This window comes from Phodopus roborovskii, unplaced genomic scaffold (genome assembly GCF_943737965.1).
Source record: "Phodopus roborovskii unplaced genomic scaffold, PHOROB, whole genome shotgun sequence".
NCBI lineage: Eukaryota > Metazoa > Chordata > Mammalia > Rodentia > Cricetidae > Phodopus > Phodopus roborovskii.
The window spans coordinates 22,567,928-22,589,990 of NW_026125281.1; the positions used below are offsets into that span (position 1 = coordinate 22,567,928).

The 22,063-nt window shown below is 41.9% G+C and overlaps 1 protein-coding gene across 2 annotated transcripts in view; it reads left to right on the forward strand.

Annotated features, from left to right (window-relative positions):
• The window catches only part of Tmem67 (transmembrane protein 67), a 40,729-nt gene that overhangs the window by 10,652 nt on the left and 8,014 nt on the right, over nt 1-22,063 (forward strand). The window contains exons 7-21 of one of the 2 annotated variants that reach the window (XM_051198108.1): nt 190-252; nt 3,515-3,666; nt 3,787-3,895; nt 4,621-4,698; nt 5,660-5,725; nt 7,346-7,502; nt 7,997-8,120; nt 9,260-9,365; nt 12,349-12,405; nt 13,516-13,614; nt 15,939-16,037; nt 16,238-16,324; nt 17,287-17,386; nt 17,477-17,616; nt 19,143-19,283. In XM_051198108.1, the coding sequence (XP_051054065.1) occupies nt 190-252; nt 3,515-3,666; nt 3,787-3,895; nt 4,621-4,698; nt 5,660-5,725; nt 7,346-7,502; nt 7,997-8,120; nt 9,260-9,365; nt 12,349-12,405; nt 13,516-13,614; nt 15,939-16,037; nt 16,238-16,324; nt 17,287-17,386; nt 17,477-17,616; nt 19,143-19,283 (1,578 nt within the window). The remainder of the gene's footprint in view (nt 1-189; nt 253-3,514; nt 3,667-3,786; nt 3,896-4,620; nt 4,699-5,659; nt 5,726-7,345; nt 7,503-7,996; nt 8,121-9,259; nt 9,366-12,348; nt 12,406-13,515; nt 13,615-15,938; nt 16,038-16,237; nt 16,325-17,286; nt 17,387-17,476; nt 17,617-19,142; nt 19,284-22,063) is intronic. The other variant, XM_051198111.1, reaches the window with a different exon arrangement.

Consider the following 22,063-nt stretch of genomic DNA (forward strand, 5'->3'; position numbering starts at 1 on the left):
CACACAGCTTTACTTGTATAGAAATCACAGATCAGCATTTTAAAAATTCCAATAGACTCCATTTTTCTAATAACAATAAAAATGGCATTATTCGTTTCTCAGTTAACATATGTATTAATGTCTTCCTAACACGTAGGAGTAAGGAATCCTATTTTGAATTTAAACCTATCTTCATCTTTCTGTTTATAGGGCATGTTATTAAACTCAGAATGGTTTGCCAAGTATTTGCAGGCAGCAGCAGCTGCATGCTGGGTAAGTTTAAATGCTTTCAAAATTATTTCACATTGATAAATTATAGTATCTCTTTTTAAACTTAGATAAAAGTTTTCTAAGTAGATACATTTCTTTAGTCATATTCTATAAGAAGAATAAAGTATTTCTATTGAATTGAAATAGAGCATATAAACCTTATGTAGTTTACACATAGCAATTGTCTCCAGGGTTATTTGATGGTTGCCTTAGTTGCTGTTCCGTTGCTGTGACAAAATACCAGGACCACAGCAACTTATAAAAGAGAGCTTTGAATTGGACTGACAGTTCAGAAGGTTAGAGTCCCTGGAGGCAGAGTGGGTATGGTGGCCGGGACAGCTCACATCTTAATCCACAAGCAGGAGAGGGAGAGACGCCACTGGGTATGACAAGGAGTCTTTTGAAACCTCAAGGCATCCCCAGTGCCACACCCCCTCCTAGCCCTTCCCAAGCAGGGTCCCACTGGGCCCGAGTATTCAGACTTATGCACCTGGGGTGATCCCCATTCAAGGCGCAACAGCTGTAATTTCCTGTCTGGAGAAACTGAGTGTCACTTAGGATGTATCTTATGGTGACATGGTATGTGCCGGGCCTGTTTTCAGCTTTAATATTCAGAAAACAGAAAATGTCCCTCGTGTAAGTAATCAGAATGTACTTATCATCCCTCTTTACATTGGTCTAAATAAATGCCAGGTTGTTAATAGTGTATGACAGCAATCAATCAGAATAAGGAACAAAAAGAGTAAATGTGTATCTGTGTGTATGCTGGGTGTTTTAGCTTTTTGTTCATTTGGTTTTAGTTGTTTTGTTATTGTTGTTGTTTCTAAGATAGGATCTCATTATGAAGCCTAGGCTAGTCTGAAACTCACTCTCTATGTAAACCAGACTGGTCCAAACTCACAGAGATCCGCCTGTCTCTGCCTCCTGAGTACTGAGGTTAAATCTGCACCAGCATGCCTCACCTGCACTGTGTTACCTAGAGTGGTAAAGGCATACCAGTCTCTAGAGTGGTATTTAGCAAATACTGGAAGCAGCGCTAGTAAGCCGTGTAAATACGAAGGAGAAGTGCTCTAGGAGGAGACCGCCACTGCAGTAAAGACCATGGAGCTGAGAATCGACTCTCTGTCTCACTCATGCTTAGTCCGCTGAAAGTAGGGGGGGGGGCGAGCAGAGTGAGCGGGGGGATTGGAAGGGGAGACAAAAGTGTAGTGAATGGCTCCCGGGAGCCAGAAGGGTTTCTGCACAGAAGGACATAATCTGGTTTCAGGGTTTGAAGATATTGCTGTGGCATGAGGCATAGATTTTTGGGGCAACACCGGGAGCAATGAGATCACTTAGAGCCCTGTTAAAGTAAATTGAGCGAGGGACAGCATAGGCGTGGGTGGAGTTGTAGAGGTAAGATGCACATTGAGCTTCTGCCTCTTAGTGCATGCTGAGCAGCAAGACTCACTGACAAGTTAGATATGAGAGGGGAAAAGGCAAGTTCTTTCTAAAGTTTCTTACTTGAATAACAAAGTGAAGTTGCCTTTTCTAAACAGGGAAAACTGGGAGAGGAAGTTGAAAGAGTAAACTCAACTGATTTGATTCTGGTGTTCATAAAAACAAATTACTTAAGCAAAGTGGAACAAATTCTATTTTACAATCCCTGAGAAATCGCCATCCTGCTTTCCACAGTGGTTGCACAAGTTTGCACTCCCACCAACAATGGAGGAGTGTTCCCCGTTCTCCACATCCTCTCCAGCATAGGCTGTCATTGGTGTTTTTGATTTTATCCATTCTGATAGGTATAAAGATGGAATCTCAGAGTGGTTTTGATTTGCATTTCCCTAATTGCTAAGGATGTTGAGCATTTCCTTAAGTGTCTTTCTGCCATTTGAGATTGTTCTTTTCAGAATTCTCTGTTTAGATCTGTACCCTATTTTTTAATTAGATTATTTGGGATGCACATTCACACCACAAGGACATTTGCTCAGCTATGTTCATAGCAACATTATTCATAATAGCCAGAATTTGGAAACAACCTATATGCCCCCTCAACTGAGGAATGGATGTAGAACATGTGATACATTTACACTACTCAGCAGTAAGAAACAATGACATTTTAAAATTCACAGGCAAATGGACAGAACTAGAAAACAAACAAACAAACAAACAAACAAAAACATCCTGAGTGGGGTAACTCAGACCTAGAAAGGCAAATACAGTATATACTCACTCATAAGTGGATACCAGACATAGAGCAAAAGACACCCAGCCTGCAATCCCCAAGCCCAGAGAAGCTAGAACCCTCTTATAGAAACAGATAGAAGCAGATGCAGAAATCCACAACTAACCAATGGGCCAAGCACCTGCAGTACAATTAAAGTGAGGGAGGAGTCAAGACCATGATGGGTAAACCCACAGATTCACCTGACCTGAGCTAGTGAGAGATCACTGACTCAGGTCTGACAAAAGGGGAACCTGCATAAGACCAAACTAGACTCCCTTAATATAGGTGACAATGGTGTGACTGGGACAATATATGAGGCCACTGGCAGTGGGTCCAAGACCTAACACTAATGCACAACTGACTCAGTGGAGCCCATTCTATATGGAGAGATACCTTGCCCAGCCTAGACACAGGGGTGTGGGGATGGAGAGGTGCCTTGGTCCTGCCTCAACTAGATGATGGGACAGACTTAGTAGTCTTCCTAGGGGAGGCCTTACCCTCAAGGAGCAGATGGGAGGGGGAGGGGGGCAGCAGGAGGAGAGGAGGGTGGGGGAACTGGGATTGGAACATAAAAAGTAAATTAATAAAAAACTTTAAAAAGTAAGACACACAAAAATATGCAAAATATAACTATCTAATAGTTATTATTTTTAATATCATACTCTATACTTGTACTTCTTTCATATAGTCATGCTAACATTTTGCCCAAAGTTTATAATTACAGTATTCTTATTATTCATCTTCATGTATTAAGAGTTTATTTTCTGGGACTGAGAAGATGGCTTAGCAGTTAAGAGCACTGGCTATTCTTGCAAAGGACCCAGGTTCAGTTCCAAGCACCCACATGGTGGCTCACGACTGTGTAATTCCAGTCCCCGGGGAAACTGAAGCCCTCTTCCGGCCTCTGCTGGCATGGTGCACACAGATGCACATGCAGGCAAAGTCCACAGACACATAATTCAAAGTGTTTGAAAGTGTCTCGTCTACTTCATCGTCCGCATCGGTCTTCTGTCCCCTTTGGTCTACACGGCTGATGCTGCCCTCTTCCTCCTGCAGATGCATGCTAACCTGACATCTTGCCAAGCGCTTGGAAATATGTGTGTGATGAACATGAACTCTTACGACTCCACCTTTGACGCGTGCCGCCTGTTTCACTACATCTTTGAAAGCACTGCTGGTTTGAGCAGTATCCATTCTATCCCATTCTGGTAAGGAAGGCTGTGTGGATTGGTGAAATGTTCTGAATGAACTCCGTGCAGTTATTTTCGCAAATATTAGTAATATGAACTATTTCTTCCCGTTATTAAGACCAATCTAACTGTTCATAGGAGACAGAACCTTCCTTGGTTGTTTTATGGAGATCAGCCAGGATTGGCACCTCAAGTTCTCAGTACTACCCCTCTTCCTACAAACTTCAGTTTTAAAGGACAAAACCAGGTACAGTCTCCATACCGCCGGAGGGATGACTACACGTGATCTACTAACTTTAGGAGAGGAAATACTGACTGGGATATAGCTCAGTGGCGATGTGCTTATTTGACACCCACAATCCCCCAGGCCCCAGTGTCAGAAAAAAGAGGCAGTTACTGGTCACACTTCTTAATTTCCAAGGTTACTGTTAAAAGTGTACGTATTCAATTATATAAATATCACCTGCTATAGAAACTGCGTAGTGTAGAGTTGGGCTGTCTCACTCTGGGTATCTGGACTGTGTGGATATGGCTGCACTTGGAGGGCTGAGGTGAATGGCGCCATCACCAAATGCACACTCATCTCCTCGTATATGCCCTCACCTTTAAGACAGCGTACAGAAATGGCCCGGGGCTCTGCAGCATTTCATGGCACCCCACAGCTCCTCATTCTTACCTCTAAGCGTTGAACTTTCCAGAATGAGGTGCTATATATTCCCTCCACACTCATCTCATGTAATGAATTTGAGAGAGGCGTCTGCACTCACCTTCTTAGTTCTGAAGTGTGCGTGTGCAAAACACCAGCCCTGTCTTATGGTGTGTTTAAATGTGTAGATAGCGGGGTTCATTTACATTCAAATAAATGTAGCTGAATTTAATTTTTCAACAAAACAGTGTTAACATTGAAAAGATAGCAATAAAAATATTCTCCATATTATTTTCCTCTTGTTTCCCTTTAATCAAAACATAAAGCTGAAGTTTGTTGCTGCTTCCTATGATATAAGAGGGAATTTTATCAAATGGCAAACTCTGGAAGGTGGTGTTTTACAGGTAAGCGTGATCCTAGCTAAAGTATTACTAATGTACTTTACTTCTTGTCTGAGGCAAGGACAAAAGGGACAGACTGGAGAATTGCTTGAAGAGAATCTGTTTATGGCGAGTGTGAGGTAGTGTGAGGGTGTTCCTCATGCTTTAAATTAGAATTTTAAAATTGCATTTGTGTGAGTGTGTGTGCACTTATGCGTGAGTGTGTGAGTGTGTATTGAGTACACGAGTGTGTGAGTGTATGTGTGTGCATGCATGTGAATGTGTGTATGAGTGTATGTGTGTGCATGCATGTGAGTGTGTGTGTGTATGCATGTGCATGCATGTGAGTGTGTGTGTATACGTGTGCATGCATGTGAGTGTGTGTGTATGTGTGTACATGCATGTGAGTGTGTGTAAGTATATGCGTATGTGAGGGTCAGTGTGTGTGAGTGTATGTGTGTGCACGCACATGAGTGTGTGTGAGGGTGTGTGTGAGTGTATGTGTGTGCACGCATGCATGTGTGTGTGTGTGTGTTCATGTACACCTGTAGTGTACATGAGAAGGATAGAGGACAGCTGTAGGAGTCAGTTCTCTTCTATCATGTTGGTCCTTGTTGGGACGGAAGCTTGGTGGCAAATGCCTTTACCTGCTTAGCCATCTTGCCAGCTCCAAGTTGCAATTTCTTTAAAGTGCTTGTTTGTTTTTGGTTTTTGAGACAGGATTTTTCTGTGTAGCCCTGCCTGTCCTGAAACTCACTTTGTAGACCAGGCCAGGCTCAAACTCACAGAGATCCACCTGTCTCTCCCTCCTGAGTGCTGGGATTAAAGGTATATACAGCCACCACCCACAATCCCTTAACTTTTTGTGGCCATCACACATTAAATTAGTAGAAAATAGAACATATGTTCACACGGGAGTCAGGGAACTTTTCAGCAAAAAAATCATTTGAAAGAGATACTCATCAATTTTATTCTTCTTCTGAAGCTTTGTCCAGATACAGAGAAAAGACTAGATGCAGCTTATTCTTTCGGAACAACCTACCAGCAAAACGTGAGTGTGTCTGTATTTTCACTTTGTTCTCCAGTGACTGGAATGGAAGGTGAATATTTTTTTAATCAGAAATTCTTTTCATGGTAATGAACAATTTCATTAATTAATATATCTTGTATTATCTGGACACAGAAAAGATACACTGGCATCTACAGAGTTTTAAATATTCTATAATACTAGATTTTTATAGTCAAGTGTTTATCTGCATCTAGGCTTATGTGTCTTAAGCATAATGCTGCTCTTGAACACTTTATAATAAAGTTAGTGACTACTAAAAATGTAATTCCCTTTTCATTTTACATCCCAATAAAATAACAATATTTTCTTCCCTTTCTCTTAGCCTCTCTCTCTCTGTCTCTCTCTCTCTCTCTCCTTTCCCCTCCCTCTCTCTCTCCACACTTCCTTGCTCCTTCCTGTTATGACTTAACACACTTTGATGTTGCTGTATGGAACAGAGGAATACTGTGAGCCATGAACATTTGAAAGCTCCTCGGTAGCATATAAAAATGTTTCTTAACTCATATGAGCATACACAAAGAACAGAACCACAGTGAACGGTGCCATCATGAGCAACTGATCTGAAGAAGATTAACATTTTTATGGATCAATTTTGGATAGTTGTACTAGAGATGGTTTTTGTTTCATTTCTTATATTTTCCAAATTTTCTACCATAAACATGAACTTATTTTTATGATAAGAAATGACTTATAAGGTGTTTTGTCATCCTCTCTTTATGACAACATGAGCTACAATGAGCGGGGGGAATCCACAGGTATTAAGTTATCTGGTGATGTGCAGCATCCCATTCTGTCCTAAAACAAGAGTCTGAGGGGCTTAGTACCTGTGCTTCAATGGGGCTCAGTGGTATTAGGCGATTCCGCCAATTGCTGCATCAGGTAAATGTTCTGCTAGAGCTAAAGCCATGATTACTACAGTGTAACTGGTTGCCACTCATAAACCTAGTTCACAGAGCTCAGTAAACACAATAACTAGGTAGACAGAGAATAGCAGAGACTGTCCATGTGTTATAGTGTAGATACGCATAAGACACTGGTTCTAGGGGAAACACAGAAAGACCCAAGAGTCAACGATGTTCACGTTGTCTAACTTACATGAGTTAGATGAGCACAGTAAGAAAGGAATTAATGCCACATGAACAAGGTTGGGAAGACAGAGTGGGCCGGCATATACACAGTAAGGACTGTAATGGATTTAATGAGTGGATGAGCATAGAGTGGTAGGGACACTGAGAGATGAACTGAGCCTTCCTGAGGGAAGCCAGTCATATGCATCATTGTACATCAGACAAAAGATGCGCCCTTCATTCTGTAGAACAAAGTAGTTTTTAGGCCTCTCCTTTGATATGCACGTAGTATAAAAAGTAGTAGCCGATCTTCTCATGTTATAGATTAAAAACTGAAGTTCTTTGCTGATTAGATTTTTTTTTTTTTTTTTGAGTGAGCCTTTAGGAATTCATGTTTTGGAAGTCTCTTGGAAGTGCATGCAAATAATAAAGTTTAAAGATACTTCCCAAAATTAAAAAGAAATATTTAATGATAACATATTCTTTCTAATTTAATTTTGAGTTGTGATACTTTTATTTTCATTTAACTTCCTAGTGTGAAATCTCTCTTTCTAAAATCCTGGCTGACTTTCCCAGTCCTATATTTTATGATGTTTACCTCGAATATACTGGCAATGATCAACACCATTATATTTGGGCTGTTCCCGTATTAAACCTAAATCTTCAACACAATAAGATGTTTGTGAACCAAGGTAAGACTTTCTACTCTGTTCTCTCACAGCTGAACTCAATAGATGTAAACAAATATGATAACCTTATAAGCCGGTGATGCTGACAATGTGGATCCTCTTAGTGTATGATTTTATACAGTATGCCCCGAGGCACAATCAAGCGGTAGGATGGCTGCTGTGTTTAGGCCTTTTTTTATAAATTTGATTTTCAGAACTGGAAGAATCATACCCTTGATGAGAGGACATCCTGAGAAAAATGAGAAGGACTGAAAATTGACTTTTTCTTTACTGTTCTTGACCCTCTTTGGGGACAAGCTAATCTCTTTTGTTGTTACGCATGATATAAAATAGGGCCCAGGCTGGGAGAAGAGAAGACTGACAATTTCTTACAGGTGTAGCTCTTTGTGGCCATTTTACTTAAAACAAAACACTAGGTTTTAATCTTGATTTTTTTTTCAGGGTTGTGAGTTTGAAAGTGGTTTTCCTAATGTCCTTTTCCCTTTTTATAATAAAAGACAGTAGCTCCAGCAAGTGGCTTCTTACCCGGCGCATTTTCTTAGTGGATGCTGTCAGTGGACGAGAAAATGACCTGGGAAGTCAGCCAAGAGTCATTCGGATTGCCACCCAGATATCACTGAGGTAAACAGGTCCCTGAAGACTAACTTAGACTTGGGAGTATGTGAGGCAGTGCCTTAAGGAGAGTATTTACCAGGGGCCTATCAGCCGGAAGCAAGAACTGAGCTGAATAACTCACTTTCCTTAGATATGTCTAGGTTGGCACAGGCCAGTAAAGGTTAAGGGATACAGGGGTCACTGATATCAAAAGGGCCTCAGGAGATTGCCCAGATTCATGTTCTAGGTCACTTTGCGAATTACTGTAGGTTGAAAGAGGAAGGAAGTTGATTCCTGTACCTGAAAAGGGTACTCTAGTAAGAGCTGAGGGATGAGGGTGGGCTCAGCCTCCTCATCCCCATTTCTTTTCACAGGTATCCCTCTAGATTGACCCAGGTCAGCAGCATCTCCCTTTTTCTCAAATAGCCTACCGTAGAGTGGTACCATGCAGCCTGGAACTGAGCGGCACCCCCTCCACCCCCGACTCCAGTATTTTATAATTATGCTCTGAAAACATTAGTTTATTAGTTTTTCACATTGAGAACTTCATTTGCTCATTAGTTCATCACTATTTGTTTGGATTCTCATGACGAGTGTGTGAGTTGGCCACTGTGAGAATCCCCTCTCATACATCATGCTGACATCCACATGTACTACGTTTTCACATCTGCTCAGTCTGCCAGTGAATTCCTAATAAAATCAAACCTAATTAGGGTAGACTTGTTCTTGGGGAAGCCATGCTGGCATTTTTCTTTTTGGGTTCACTAACTATAGGGTACTAATATATTGTACTTGCCAAATTGTGCATAAGCCAGAACTAGATGTCTCAGGTATTTTAGTAAAACTTCATCTTTCTTATCTAAAGAGCCCCACTTGTCTGTCATGTAGTACAGCTCGTTCAGCTGCCCCTTGACGACTGGTCACAGGGTGTCAGTGATGTCGTTTGCATGTCAAGGCTGACATCAGCAGCGCTCCAAACTTATCTGATGCAGTGTATTTTACTGTTAAAGCTTTTAACCAAAGAAGATGAGCTATGTTTAACCCTTCGTTTGAGTTAGCCTTCACTAGCCCTTCTGATTGAGTCTAAAAGATAAAGATAGCCTGTACAAAATTCAAAAAAAAATATGCTTAAATATTTATAATTTTAGTTTATTTTCTTTTAATAGCATACGTCTTGTACCCAACACAAAAAATGGAAATATATATACTCCGTTACTTAGCATTGCCTACAGTGACATTGATTTCAAAAATGCTAACAGCCAGTCTGTAAAGGTGAGTTTTGTACTAGTCAGTGCCCTTGTAATTATGAATATTAATATAATGCTGATGTAGCATATAATGGTCAAAAGGTAATGTTTTTAAAGTTTTAAGCAAATCTTTTTCTTCATATACTTAAATCTTAATTAGGGGTATCTAATAAGAGAAAGAAGCTGGGCTCTTCAGGAACTTGAATATTAAAGGACTCGAATGAGTGGCATTTTTATTAATTTTAGTTATGTGTGCTGTGTAGTGGGGGCGAGGCAAGTGTATGCATGTGAGTGCAGGTTCCCATGGAAGTCAGAGCCATCTGATCCCCTGGAACTGAGCTGGAATTGAGGATGGCTCTTTCAACCTGGGAACTGGGAATTGAACTCCACTTGGGTCCTGTGCAGGAGCGCTGTGCAGTCTTGACCACTGAGCCACTCTTCCAGCCCCAGGTGAAGATTTCACTGGAAGGAACAGCAGTGGCTAAGTGTCCCTGCTGTCTCTCCTGTTACTCGTGAGACGCATAGCATCTGGATCTGGCTTTTTTTTTTTTTTGCCTTCCTTGGTTAAACCAGGCACTCAGAAATCACAGTGGTTCTAAGTGCGCTCATCACTGGATGAAGACGCTTCAGCAGGCCCGAAGATTAAAAATCATCTGCTTCAGAACTAGTAGTGCAAAGATGACTACAGAATGGACCTGCGGCCTCGGTTCACTGGAGAGCTGAAGGCTTTCTGGTCTGAGAGGGCCCACCTAGGAGGGAGAAAGAGCTCAGGCATCCAAAAGGCAGGTGTACGAAAGACTAAGCCTGGAAAATCCTGGCCAGACAAGGCCAGTGCCATTCCAGCTGTCCCTCAGAGCATTCCTGCTTGGAGGAGGGACAGATGAGAGAGGGACACCAGTGAAGCAGGACATCCTAGATGCTTTCTTTTCTCCTGAAGATTAATTGGTATGGTACCTGTCCCCTGGAAACACGAGAGGCAGGAGACAAACTTTCCTTACCTCCAGGACTCACTCAGAACCTAATTTCTGCCATCATGCTCTTTGTTATTGTCTTAATCTTCTTGGCTAGCTGGTCCTGCTCTTCCTGTTTGCTCCCTGCTGTGACCAGGCTTTCACTGAACAAAAGAGGGACACAATATAACCTAAAAGATGTCTTGTTCTCATCTGTAGTACTTAATACAGTTAGGTAAGATCAACATCCATTCACAGCGTCTACATACACTGTAACGAGAGAAGAAAATCCAGAAACATGCTGGATAACAACAGAAAATGCTGCCTGGCTTAAAACTTCCTACTAAGTTACTTATTTTAATGCAAACACTCTTCTTTAGATATTATTCTTGTCCACAGTTTGCAAACTAAGAGCTGAGAACCTGAAATATAAGGAATAAAGGCAGAGCAGCAGCAGCACCTACTGGTAGCTCAGTGGGTAAAAGTGCTTGGCAGAAGCCTGACGGCAGGGGTTCAGTCCTGGGAGCTCCCAGTAGGGGGAAGGAGAGACCTGACTGCACAAAGCTGCCCTCTGACCTTCACACATGTGCCATGCAGTGCCTGTGCATTCACGCGCGCGCGCGCGCACGCACACACACACACACAGTTTTAAAATAAAAGAAGAAAAAAAACATTGGGAGCTATGAACTACCTTGATTTGATGGCATTCACCTTAAATTTATTGAAAGTGTAAAAATACAGTGCTTTGACCTTTCTAAGATACATTTTAATTAGGATGTAATTAAGTCGTTTTTAATTTCTTATGACAGCCATTACGAAAGTTCTGCATGAGTTTTAAGTGTCTACCATCTCTCTGACCCCCAGCAGCTAACTAAGTTTACTTCTTGCTTTACCCACACAAACGCCTTGGAACTCCTCCTGGATAACTAAGAAGGGACTCTGATTTGTTTCCTGTCCTGTTCTTGTCTGTTCCTCCCCTCCCCAGTGACCCTGGCCTGTGTGACATGTGACACCCTCCTCCTCACTGACCCTGGGCCTGTGTGACATGTGACACCCTCCTCCTCACTGACCCTGGGCCTGTGTGACACCCTCCTCCTCACTGACCCTGGGCCTGTGTGACATGTGACACCCTCCTCCTCACTGACCCTGGGCCTGTGTGACATGTGACACCCTCCTCCTCACTGACCCTGGCGTGTGTGACATGTGACACCCTCCTCCTCACTGACCCTGGGCCTGTGTGACATGTGACACCCTCCTCCTCACTGACCCTGGGCCTGTGTGACATGTGACACCCTCCTCCTCACTGACCCTGGGCCTGTGTGACATTTCCTGTGCTTGTAGAACTCTTGGGGTGCTTCACTGAAGCAGCTAACAGCAGGTCAGATCCACCCTTAATATTGCCCACTCCGCAGTTTGCCCCGGCTCACTTCCTTCCGTTTTCCAACCATTTGAATCTTTAGTGGTTTTCCCTCCAAATCGTGACATTTTTCTTCTCTGAAAATCTTGGAGGTCAGCCATCTTGACCTTGGCGTTGCTACATCTGATAGTGTACTTCTAACTCCTTCACCCTTCCCCAAACTCACTGTCCCGTGGCCATGGCAACTGCCTCTCCCACCTCCCATGCCTTTTCTGATTTTTTCTATTGTGCCTCAATACTATGCTGTCCCCAGGATTCCTGTTTGGACCTTTGAGCATCTGCCTTCTTAGGATATGGTTGTTTAGCTAGTTGATAATTGTTGATACAAAGATAATCATAATTTTTCAGAGACAAAAATCTATCTGAAAATGAAATATGATTAGTTTGACTTGAACTACTGTCAGTGACCTTAATTCCTAATAAACCCTCTGTCCTTTATGCATGTTCAAGAGAGAGATTTAATGCAGCATAAATGTCCTCATAAAAGCATATCTCTCTGTGAATAAAAAGCCAACATCCATAAAAGTGATTGTTAAAAAGATGGTGTTTACGGCAAAATCTAGCTACAAGTTTATCATTATGAAAGTAGGTTTATGGTGTCTAATTTTAGTATGACTGATCTGTTTTCTTTTAAATACCAGATTTCCTTCTCAGTCAAATATGAGATGAATCAAGGAGACGCATTTGTCCAGACAGATGTGAGTACCTTTTGCCTTGTTAAAATATTCATGCTATACCTTTAATTTTAAAATTGTCAGATGTAAATATAGTTGTGAAAATAGATATGCCATGTACTCTTACCCTGGCTTCCCATAGTACAGTGATGGCAACAGGAAATTAATGTTGATGTATGTAATCCTGTCAGTTAACCTGCATTATGTTTGGGTATTCCTCCATCTTTTTTTCAGATCTACACTGCTTTCAGCTGTCATATCTTCTGTGTGTCCTCTTCATGGTCATGATCCTTTGCGAGCATTTGTTAGTTAGCTTTTTTGGACATCAATTTGGGTTTTTTTGGTTTTTTTGTTTTTTTTTTTTTTTTTTTTTTTTTTTTTTTTGAAGTTTCCCATGGTTAAATTGAGTTTTGTAGTTTTAGTAGCGATGCCACAGGAGTGCATCAAGCCCTTCTCAATGCACGGGTCAGGTGTGTGTGTGTGTGTGTGTGTGTGTGTGTGTTTCTACCTTATTTTTAAGACAGTGTCTTCAGCTGAACTCACAGAGTTGGCGTGACTCTCTGGCCAGCAAGCTACAGGGATCCTCAGCCTCTACCCCTGCATCACTGGAACCACAGGCACATGCCCCATACTTTTTATGTGGCTGCTACATGGGTTCTGGGGACCCACAATAATGCCCTTGAGATGGTGCAGCAAGCGCTTGCTGACAGAGCGGTCTCCACAGCTGCTGCCCTCTGATGCTGGTGCCCACTGGTGATGCTTGCCTATAGACAGTATCACTGTGGTATTGGCTGGATGGCTTTTTATTTCCTTCATTTCTTTTGAATTTATAGATTGGAACTTTATTATAAGGCAGAACTTTCCTTTTGCCCTCCTTAACATTTATTCAATTATTTACTTAAGTCAACATACTCTCATTGATATTTAGTTTAGGTGATTTTATAAATCCATTACTATTCATTTTCTTGCACGGTTTTCCCCAAATTTAGCCACTGAAATTTCTTACAGCTTATCTCCATGTCTTTTCAACTGCTCCCCATCAACTTCTGAGCAACGTCACTTTCTATTTACAGTGGGTTTTAGGTGCAGTGAGAGCAACTATGCAAGTTCTAAAATGTTTGTTTTCTTTTCTAGATTGCGCTGGGCGTGTTGGGAGGGCTGGCTGTACTGTCATCTCTTTTGAAGACGGCAGGATGGAAGAGGCGCATTGGGAGCCCCATGATTGATTTACAGGTACATTGTTTCCCATAAGATATAGCTGGAAGATGAGTAAGAAGGTTGCCTTCGATTTTTCGGGAGTATAAGCTAAGAAAGTTATTTTGAGGTCACAGAACGTAGAATTTGGCTTTCTTCCCAGGGTCCCAAGGTCTGTCCACATTCCCACCTCCATTTTTATTTTTGTCTTTGTCAATGCTTGGTATCTTTAAACATTAACATATTTGTATCAGAGAGTGGCATATGTTAAGATGTCGTTGTTGACTTTATTTTTCTTTATATTTTTTTGTTATTCATATACTTTAAAAGTTTTATTTTATGTGTATGGTGTTTTGCTTGCATGTATACCTGTGAACTAAATACTTCCCTGTGCCCACAGACGCCAGAAGGGGCAGCAGATCTCCTGGAACTGGAGTTAGGGATGGTTGTGAGATGCCATGTGGATGCTGGGAATCGAGCATCTGGAAGAACAGTTGAGAAAGTTTTCTCAACCGCTAAACCATTTCTCCAGCCATTTCTATACTTTTTAAATGTTTAGGGTCCCTTTTAGGTGAACTATTAAGATCTCTTGTTCATTTTTCTACTAGGTTCCTTGCTTTTCTTATTTATATGAAAGAGCTTTTTTTTTTTTTCAAAATATTAATCTCCTTCTGGTTTTTCGTGTTGGAATCTTTTGTGCAAATTTATGAGCTACGTATTATTCATACCTTTAACATTCAATATATATTTAGCATTTAACATCTGGTTAATTTCCACAGTCACAAGAATTTTATGTGTGTTATATATATTATGTTCTTTTTGTTCAGGAAAACTTGCCCATCTCAATACCAAAAAAGATTTTACTTCATTAACTTTATAGTTTACTACTCATTTATTTTGAAATTAAAAAAATTTACCTAATAGTATTTGAATATTTACTGTGCACAGGCACATTTTTTAAGCTTTATATGTATGGTTTACTTAATCTTCATATAGCTCTATGTAGTTGGACATTATTTTTATTCCCATTTTATATATGATAAAAGTGAAATAGAGCTTAAATTTTCTGCTTTTTTTGGCAATAATTCAACAACCATGTTATCTCTGCTTTTCAAATCAAGAGCGTGAGAACAGTCCTGTAGTAATTTGTTTAGTCAGGGTGTCTCCTGACTCCAAAGCCATAGTGTTAAGGAGTAAGAGCCAAGGGCTTGTGCTCCTGTTTAAGAAGACCTTCCACTGAGGTAAACTTTAAACTGTTCATGCCACAGTGGCCACCAGGGTTCGGTTGTAGACTGCCAGGTACTGGGGAACATGACAGTAACGACTACAACAGATCCTGCCCTCAGAGCTCAAGAGGGGGAACAAGGACATTTGACAAAAGGGTAACAGTCGCTCTCCACAAAGCATTGGAGATGGAGCTGTCGAGTGGACAGCTGAGCGAGAGGTGGAAACTAGCATCTGAGCCGAGGAGCGAGTTGACTCTGGCCAATACTGTGAAGGATCTTGTGGGTCAAGAATTTAGTGAGTAGTCGTTGTACATTTTTAAGGGAAAAAGGTGACTTAATCTAATTTACATTTGAGAAAGCTCACTCTAGGGTCCAGAGATGTGTAGTTCAGTATATGCACAACACATAAAAATACCATATAATCATAACTGTGAAAATACAGAAGATAGATTTGGGTAGAGATTCCCAATGAAGGAAACTTGGAAGTAGTTTCCACTTCCTCTTAAAGTGGAAGAGAGATTCAGCAGTCACACAGTGGACCTTTGTAACTGGTAGGCTGTGGGTGTGAATGGCCAGTTATTAATAGTATTAGAGAGGCCCGGTGATTAAAAATGTACGCTCCTGCAGAGGACCCAACCTCAGTTCCCAGCATCCACACAGGGCAACTCACAGCCACCAGTACCTCAGTGACTCCACTTGCAGGGGACCTGACACCCTCTTCTGTGCTCTGCAAAATTCTAAAATAATAAAAATAAACAAATAAGAAGTAGTAATATTCATGGGCCAATAAAACAGCTCAGTGAAGTAAGGGCACTTGCCACACAAGCCATCAGACCTGGCCTCTGTTCCTGAAACCCACATAAAGGTAGAAGAGAACCAACTCCATAAAATTGTCCTCTGACTTCTAATTGCATCCCATGGTAGTCAATATTCGTGCACCCAGATCATGCAAACACACGGTAAGAAGAAAGTATTTTTATACTTTAAGTTCTTAAATAAAGTAGTACTTTCATTATTCTCATTTTATATATGATGAAAGTGAAGTAACATTTTCTGCTCAACTTTTCAGCAGAAATAAATGTAATAAGCAGGTAATAAATGGAATCTTTAATGGTTGTAATTATTTTTAAATTGCAGACAGTTATGAAATTCTTGGTGTACTATGCTGGCGATCTGGCCAATGTGTTTTTTATCGTCACAGTGGGAACCGGTCTCTATTGGCTTATTTTCTTCAAAGTGAGTGAACTCCTAAATGTAACCTAAATGCTTATATCTGAATAACTGGCAAGCTGATTTAATAGCAGAACACTTCTGGGGACATTTCTGTTCACGTTCAGGGCAGCTGCTAAGCTCCCCGCCCCCGTGTGTCATTTACTAAGGGTTGCCACTGTTTGCCACACTTATGCTTTCTTTGGTTGATGCACCGTGTCTTTTAGGCACAGAAGTCTGTCTCTGTTTTGCTGCCGATGCCAGTTCAGGAAGAACGTTTCGTTACTTATGTGGGGTGTGCCTTCGCTATGAAGGTACGTTTCAAAGGGCAGCTTGCTCAATTTCAAAGGCTTGCTAAGAAGCTCCTGAGTCTTTTAAGTTCAGATGCATTCATGATTTGTGATGAAATTTTTACATAGGAAATGTGCCTTCCTTTATCACATCTCATTTAAAGCTACACCTTAAGTCGTTTACTCAAAGAAGTTATAAATATGCCTGAGCAATCATGAATTGCAACTAATTTGATAAAATGATATTTTAATGTTTAACTTTTCCTTTAAAATCTGACAATGTGTTCACAATGGGACAAGATACCTTCCATGGTGGATTTTTGACTCTTTGTTAATGGACAGTAAAAGCCAACTCTGAGGAAATGCTGGAATTGTAGAAGCTGTTATTAGTCTGTGTTCCTCATCTTTCTGTGGCTACCACCCCTGCGTGGGTGCTCATCCATGCAGCTGCCAGCTCTTCACATGGCCTAGCCCCACTCACTGTGGGGAGTGAGCACCTGCTGCACCCACTGAGGACAGGTACCGTCCTCTGCCTAGATTTCCCCCTTTGATCAGTAATGCCCCGGGGATGAGGACTGAGTTTAAACCGTCCACTCCTGCAAAGGAGAGAGATGTGTTTCCACAGCACTCTGCTTCCATCTCAGTTTGAGATGGAAAAGACACATGGGCGTCTCCTCGTTCACGAGGATTTGCAGCTCACCTTACTCCTTACAAACTCAGATAATGAACAGAGCCTAGAGAGCCCAGGGAGCCATTTGAGCAAGGGCCCCATAAGGGAAGGGAAGAAGGACAGCCCTCTTCATGTTCCTATGGAAAGCACAGAAGGAAAAAGGATTAGTAGGTGTGTGACAGTTCTGTACTCTTGGTGATTCAGAGTATATGATGAATGCTTGTGATTACGCTGTGCTTTGAAAAGAATTGTGTACATTTGTAATTAGTCTTAAATACTGATACTTTTCAGGTGTTTTGTTGTATGTTATTTTTAGGCTCTACAATTTTTGCATAAATTCATATCCCAGATTACCATAGATATTTTCTTTATTGATTGGGAGCGGCCTAAAGGAAAAGTTCTTAAAGCTGTTGAAGGTAACGGAAGTCAGTGTTTGTACCAAAATTCTTCTGCTGCCTTGCAGAGCAAGGGGGAAAAGCCTTCACTCATTTCTTCTCCCTCCCCAGGTGAGGGCGGTGTCCGGAGTGCCACTGTTCCTGTGAGCATATGGAGGACATACTTTGTAGCAAATGAATGGAATGAGATTCAGACTGTGCGAAAAATTAATCCTCTCTTTCAAGTGCTTGCCACACTCTTCTTTTTGGAGGTATAACCTGTGTGATATAGTCATGTGATACAACTGAATGCGGCTTCTTATTAGCTCCTCACAAGTGTTACTATAACCTCAGCATTGTCCTGTGGTGAAATATTGTCAACACAGTATAAGGGAATGTCTTTTACTTTTCCCTTTTATCCTCCCTATAAAGCAAACGAAAGCAAAAACGTAACTAAGTTGTGAAGAAACACGTGGAAGGTTTATCATCTGAACCCCTCCCCCGTCACCACCATACCCCTCTTCCCTGCATCCCCCCCCTCACCCTACACACACACACACACACACACACACACACACACACACCCCACTTCTGTTTGTGTCTCCATGAACTCTGGGATTTTAAGGAGTAGCTTTTGTATGAGTGGTCTGTGGCACAGTTCCCTGATGAGCTTGTATACCCATGTACAGTATCCTTACAGATTACTATTGGTAGCTTTTAGGTAATGTATGTCTTCAAATATCTCCCTTCTGTATGATCCATATTCCCACCCCTGCCTTAGAAGCAACCGCTACTGTCTGCTTGCTACATCCCCACTGCTTGGGAATCGAGGTGTAAGGGAATCGAGGTCAAGGCCTGCCTGGGCTTCAGAGTAAGTTCAAGGCTAGCCTGAACAACTTAGCAAGACCTTGTCTCCAAGTAGTTATAGGAAGGAGTCTAGGGTGGTGGCGCACAGGAGACTGTAGCTCAGTAACAGAGCAGTTACTCAGCATCCATGAACCCCTAAGTTATTCTCCAGCATATCTCCTGTACACAAATTATATGCTTTTAGTGTGCAGCATGGTTTACAATATACATATATATTGTGGAATGGCTGGATTTAGAAACCAATCAACACTTCTATTCCCTCATATACTTACTTTTTGGCAAAGCAGTGTTGGTTTTTAATACTGTTTGATGAAGCCAGGTGTGGCAATACAGGACACCCCCAACTCACTGAAGGTGGAGGCTGGAGGACCAAGAATTCAAGGTCATGTACATAGAAAGTTCCAACCTAGCCTAGGCTAAGGTTGCTTCAAACCCCAAAGAAGTTAAAAGGATTTGAATGTCTGATGAACTTGAAAAGGTATTATATGTTTCTGCAGTTAACTTTGCAAGCACTAGAGTAAATACAATTGTATAGACACCTTACTGTAAAAATTCTCAGAGCCTTTGTTTTATAAGGAGAAGAGACATGGCAGTCAGTGTGATGTACCCATCAAATACCCATGGAACTTACTGAACTATGGCTTCATTTCACACAAGGAAGTATATTCCTTGGAATGTATTTTGGAATGTATTGTTTTGAAATACAGAAAGTACTTAATGTAGCCCCCTGGCACATGTTAAATATTCACAAGTTGCTAGTTTAACTTATTGGTAGCTTTAAGTTTTTAATTTGTGTCCAGGTTTTCCTATTGTTTGCAAGCTTGGGTATTTTGGTTTTTCAAGGTGAATAGAGGTGAGTATTTCATTTGCAGTCTGGAAGAGTTGTCTTTGCCTATGTTTGTTTAAATTCCCATTTCTCCTTTTCCTTCAGGTTGTGGGGTTCAAACACTTAGCATTAATGGATCCCTCCTCTAGCCTTTCTAGAAACATGTCTGACTACATAGCTCCTTACAGCCGCATTTTGAGATATGCTGTGGCTACTGCTATCTGGCTGGTGATTGGAATGATACAGGTAACAAGAGATTGTGCTGTGACATTGCCCGTTTATAAACCTGCTTTTGTACTAATGTCTCTCTAATGCTGCGTTCTACAGCATTAGACAAAGGCAATAATAACAGCTATTTATAGTGTATCGTAGTCCAGGCACGAAAATCAATAATTGCCTTACACACATTAACTGCGCAGTCTGTTCTTCACCCTTTGGGGATGGGTTAAGTAGTGTTCTCACATTACGAGACAGAAACTCGAGGCTCTGGAGGAGTAATTGGTTGGGTAAAAAAAAAAAAAAAAATCACAGTTGCCAGTGCTGAGATTTGAACCCAGGCAGTTTGGTTTCAGAGTTCACTCTGGAGGGTCTTTCGTAGATACAGACCCAAGGCAGACTAGTTTATATGTAACTAAGGGGTCAGATGTGCTACTATACTTTGGGTACTTTCTTTTTCTTGCTCTTTGCATTTATTTAGACCGCGTTTTCTTTACCTATGTCGGTTTAAATTATAATTTTCCTTTGGAATGGATTCAAGTGGCATTCCATCACCTGAGAATCGACTTTACCCCGGAGCTGGGAATTGAACACAGGGCCTTACCTGTACCAGGCGCATGCTCTGCCACTTGAACTGTGCCTGTTCCCAGCCTGAGAACTGACTTTTGGAATGTACACCTTTCTTGCATGGGTGACAGTGTTCAAACTTGAAGCTACAGAGCTGGGCTAATGAGAGTTAGTGAATGACCACTGGGAGAGAAGGACACACAAAGATGGAATTTGAAACATTGCCCATTTCATTACGTGTAACAACAAAGCAAAGCAGGAGTGTTGGGGGAAGTCATTCCCTTCCCTTCCACCCCTTCTCATGACAAAAAAGAGAAGCAGTCAGCAGCACAGGTGAAGAGGAGGCTTGGAGTTGTCATCAGGACCCGGGGGGTGGGGGGTGGTGGCTGGAGCCTCCATCCCTGAGTTCATCTCCTGGTCCATAAGTCTGGCTTTTCTGTCCCTTTTTTAAGTCTTGGGGCTGGAGAAATGACTCTGTTAAGAGTGTGCTACTCTTGTTCTGTTACTGTGACATACAGCAATGACAAAAACTACTGGGGGAGGAAAGGATGTATTGGATTTATGAATGGCATTGCCCAAGGTAGCTAGACTCCCCTACATCAATTAATAGTCAAGACAGTCCCCAACAGACATGCCTGAAGGAGGGCCAGTCTGTCTGCAACTGAGAAGTCCCCCAACTGCAACTCCCTTCTCAGGTGACAAGGCCATATCAAGTTAGTGATTGAAAGCAATTAGAACAGCACTGGGTACTCTTACAGGGGTCCACATTTGGTTCCAAACATGCAAATTGTGTGGCTCGCAACCTATGTAACAGCAGCTCTAGAGGATCCAGTGGCCTCTCTGACCTCTGTAGACACCTGTCTGCATATGTACATGCATGCATGTATGTATGTATGTATGTATGTATGTATGTATGTGTGTGTGTATACACCAGCAGACACACACACTTAAAGTAAAATCTTTTTTAAAGAAGAGTCTTGTATTCAGTATCTTTGGGAATCGAACTTAGTCATGTGTCCACACCTACCTGTGCTGATGCCCTTCGGTTAGGCCTGTGTGTCCTGCCCAAAGGACAGGTCTGTAGCTAAGAAGCACAGGGGAGGGGCTTAGGACAGGGCTGGCAGTCTTGTCACCACCTAACCTCATTCTGTGCTCCCGCTTTGCCTCAGAAAGCGCTCCTCAGATCCCTTCTCACATAGCCTGTGCCTCCCTGTGCTGTTACAGCTTTACCCGTGCATCTCACCTCTGCGGCGGACAGTAGTCAGGCTGTAGTGTCCGCCTCTCTCACACGCCTAAACCTCGACTGTTGGTACCGTCGTGAGCTTTAAGAATGTGTGTGTGTGTGTGTGTGTGTGCGTGCGTGTATATCTGTGCATCTGTGTGCATGTTCTTGTACGTGTGTGTCTGTGTGTATATGTAAGTATGTGTGTATATGCTCGTGCATGTGTGTACGTGTGTTTGTGTGTGCGTTTGTGTGTGTGTGCATGTGATTGTGTCTGTGTGTATGTGTGTGCATGTGCTCGTGCATGTGTGTGCGTGTTTGTGTGTGCATGTGTGTTTGTGTGTGTGCATGTGTTTGTGTCTATGTGTGTGTATGTGTGTGCATGTGCTCGTGCATGTGTGTACGTGTGTTTGTGTGTGCATGTGTGTGTTTGTGTGTGTGTGCATGTGTTCGTGTCTATGTGTGTGTATGTGTGTGCATGTGTGTATGTGTGCATGTGTGTATGTCTGTATGTGTCTGCATGTTTGTGCATGTGTGTGTCTATGTGTGTATGTAAGTGTGTACATGTGCTTGTGCTTGTGTGTACATGTGTGTGTTTGTGTGTACTCATGCATGTGCGTGTGCTCATGCATGTGTGTCTGTGTGTATGTGTGTGTGTGCTTGCATGTGTGTGTGTGCATGTGTGCGTATTGTTGCTATTGTTGTCACTACTGTTTGGTCATTTGGTGCAGTTTAAGGACATACTATAAATGGGCTGCTCTAGAGTCTCTAATCAGTTCTTGGACTTAAGCATGGCGTATATAATGGACATTGTGTTGAGTCCATAGGAAAGCTCTAGCACAAGCTGACTAGGGAGTGTGAAGAATGCTGTGAAGATATTTATAGGAATATGAGATCATCAGTCAACAGAGTGGAATAGAGGTCGGCATAGGGGCAGTGGGGGGCAGCTCTAAATAGTGCAGTTAGGAAATGTGTTCCTCCGAAACATATCTAGAAAGGTCTGTAATTGAAACTTGAATTT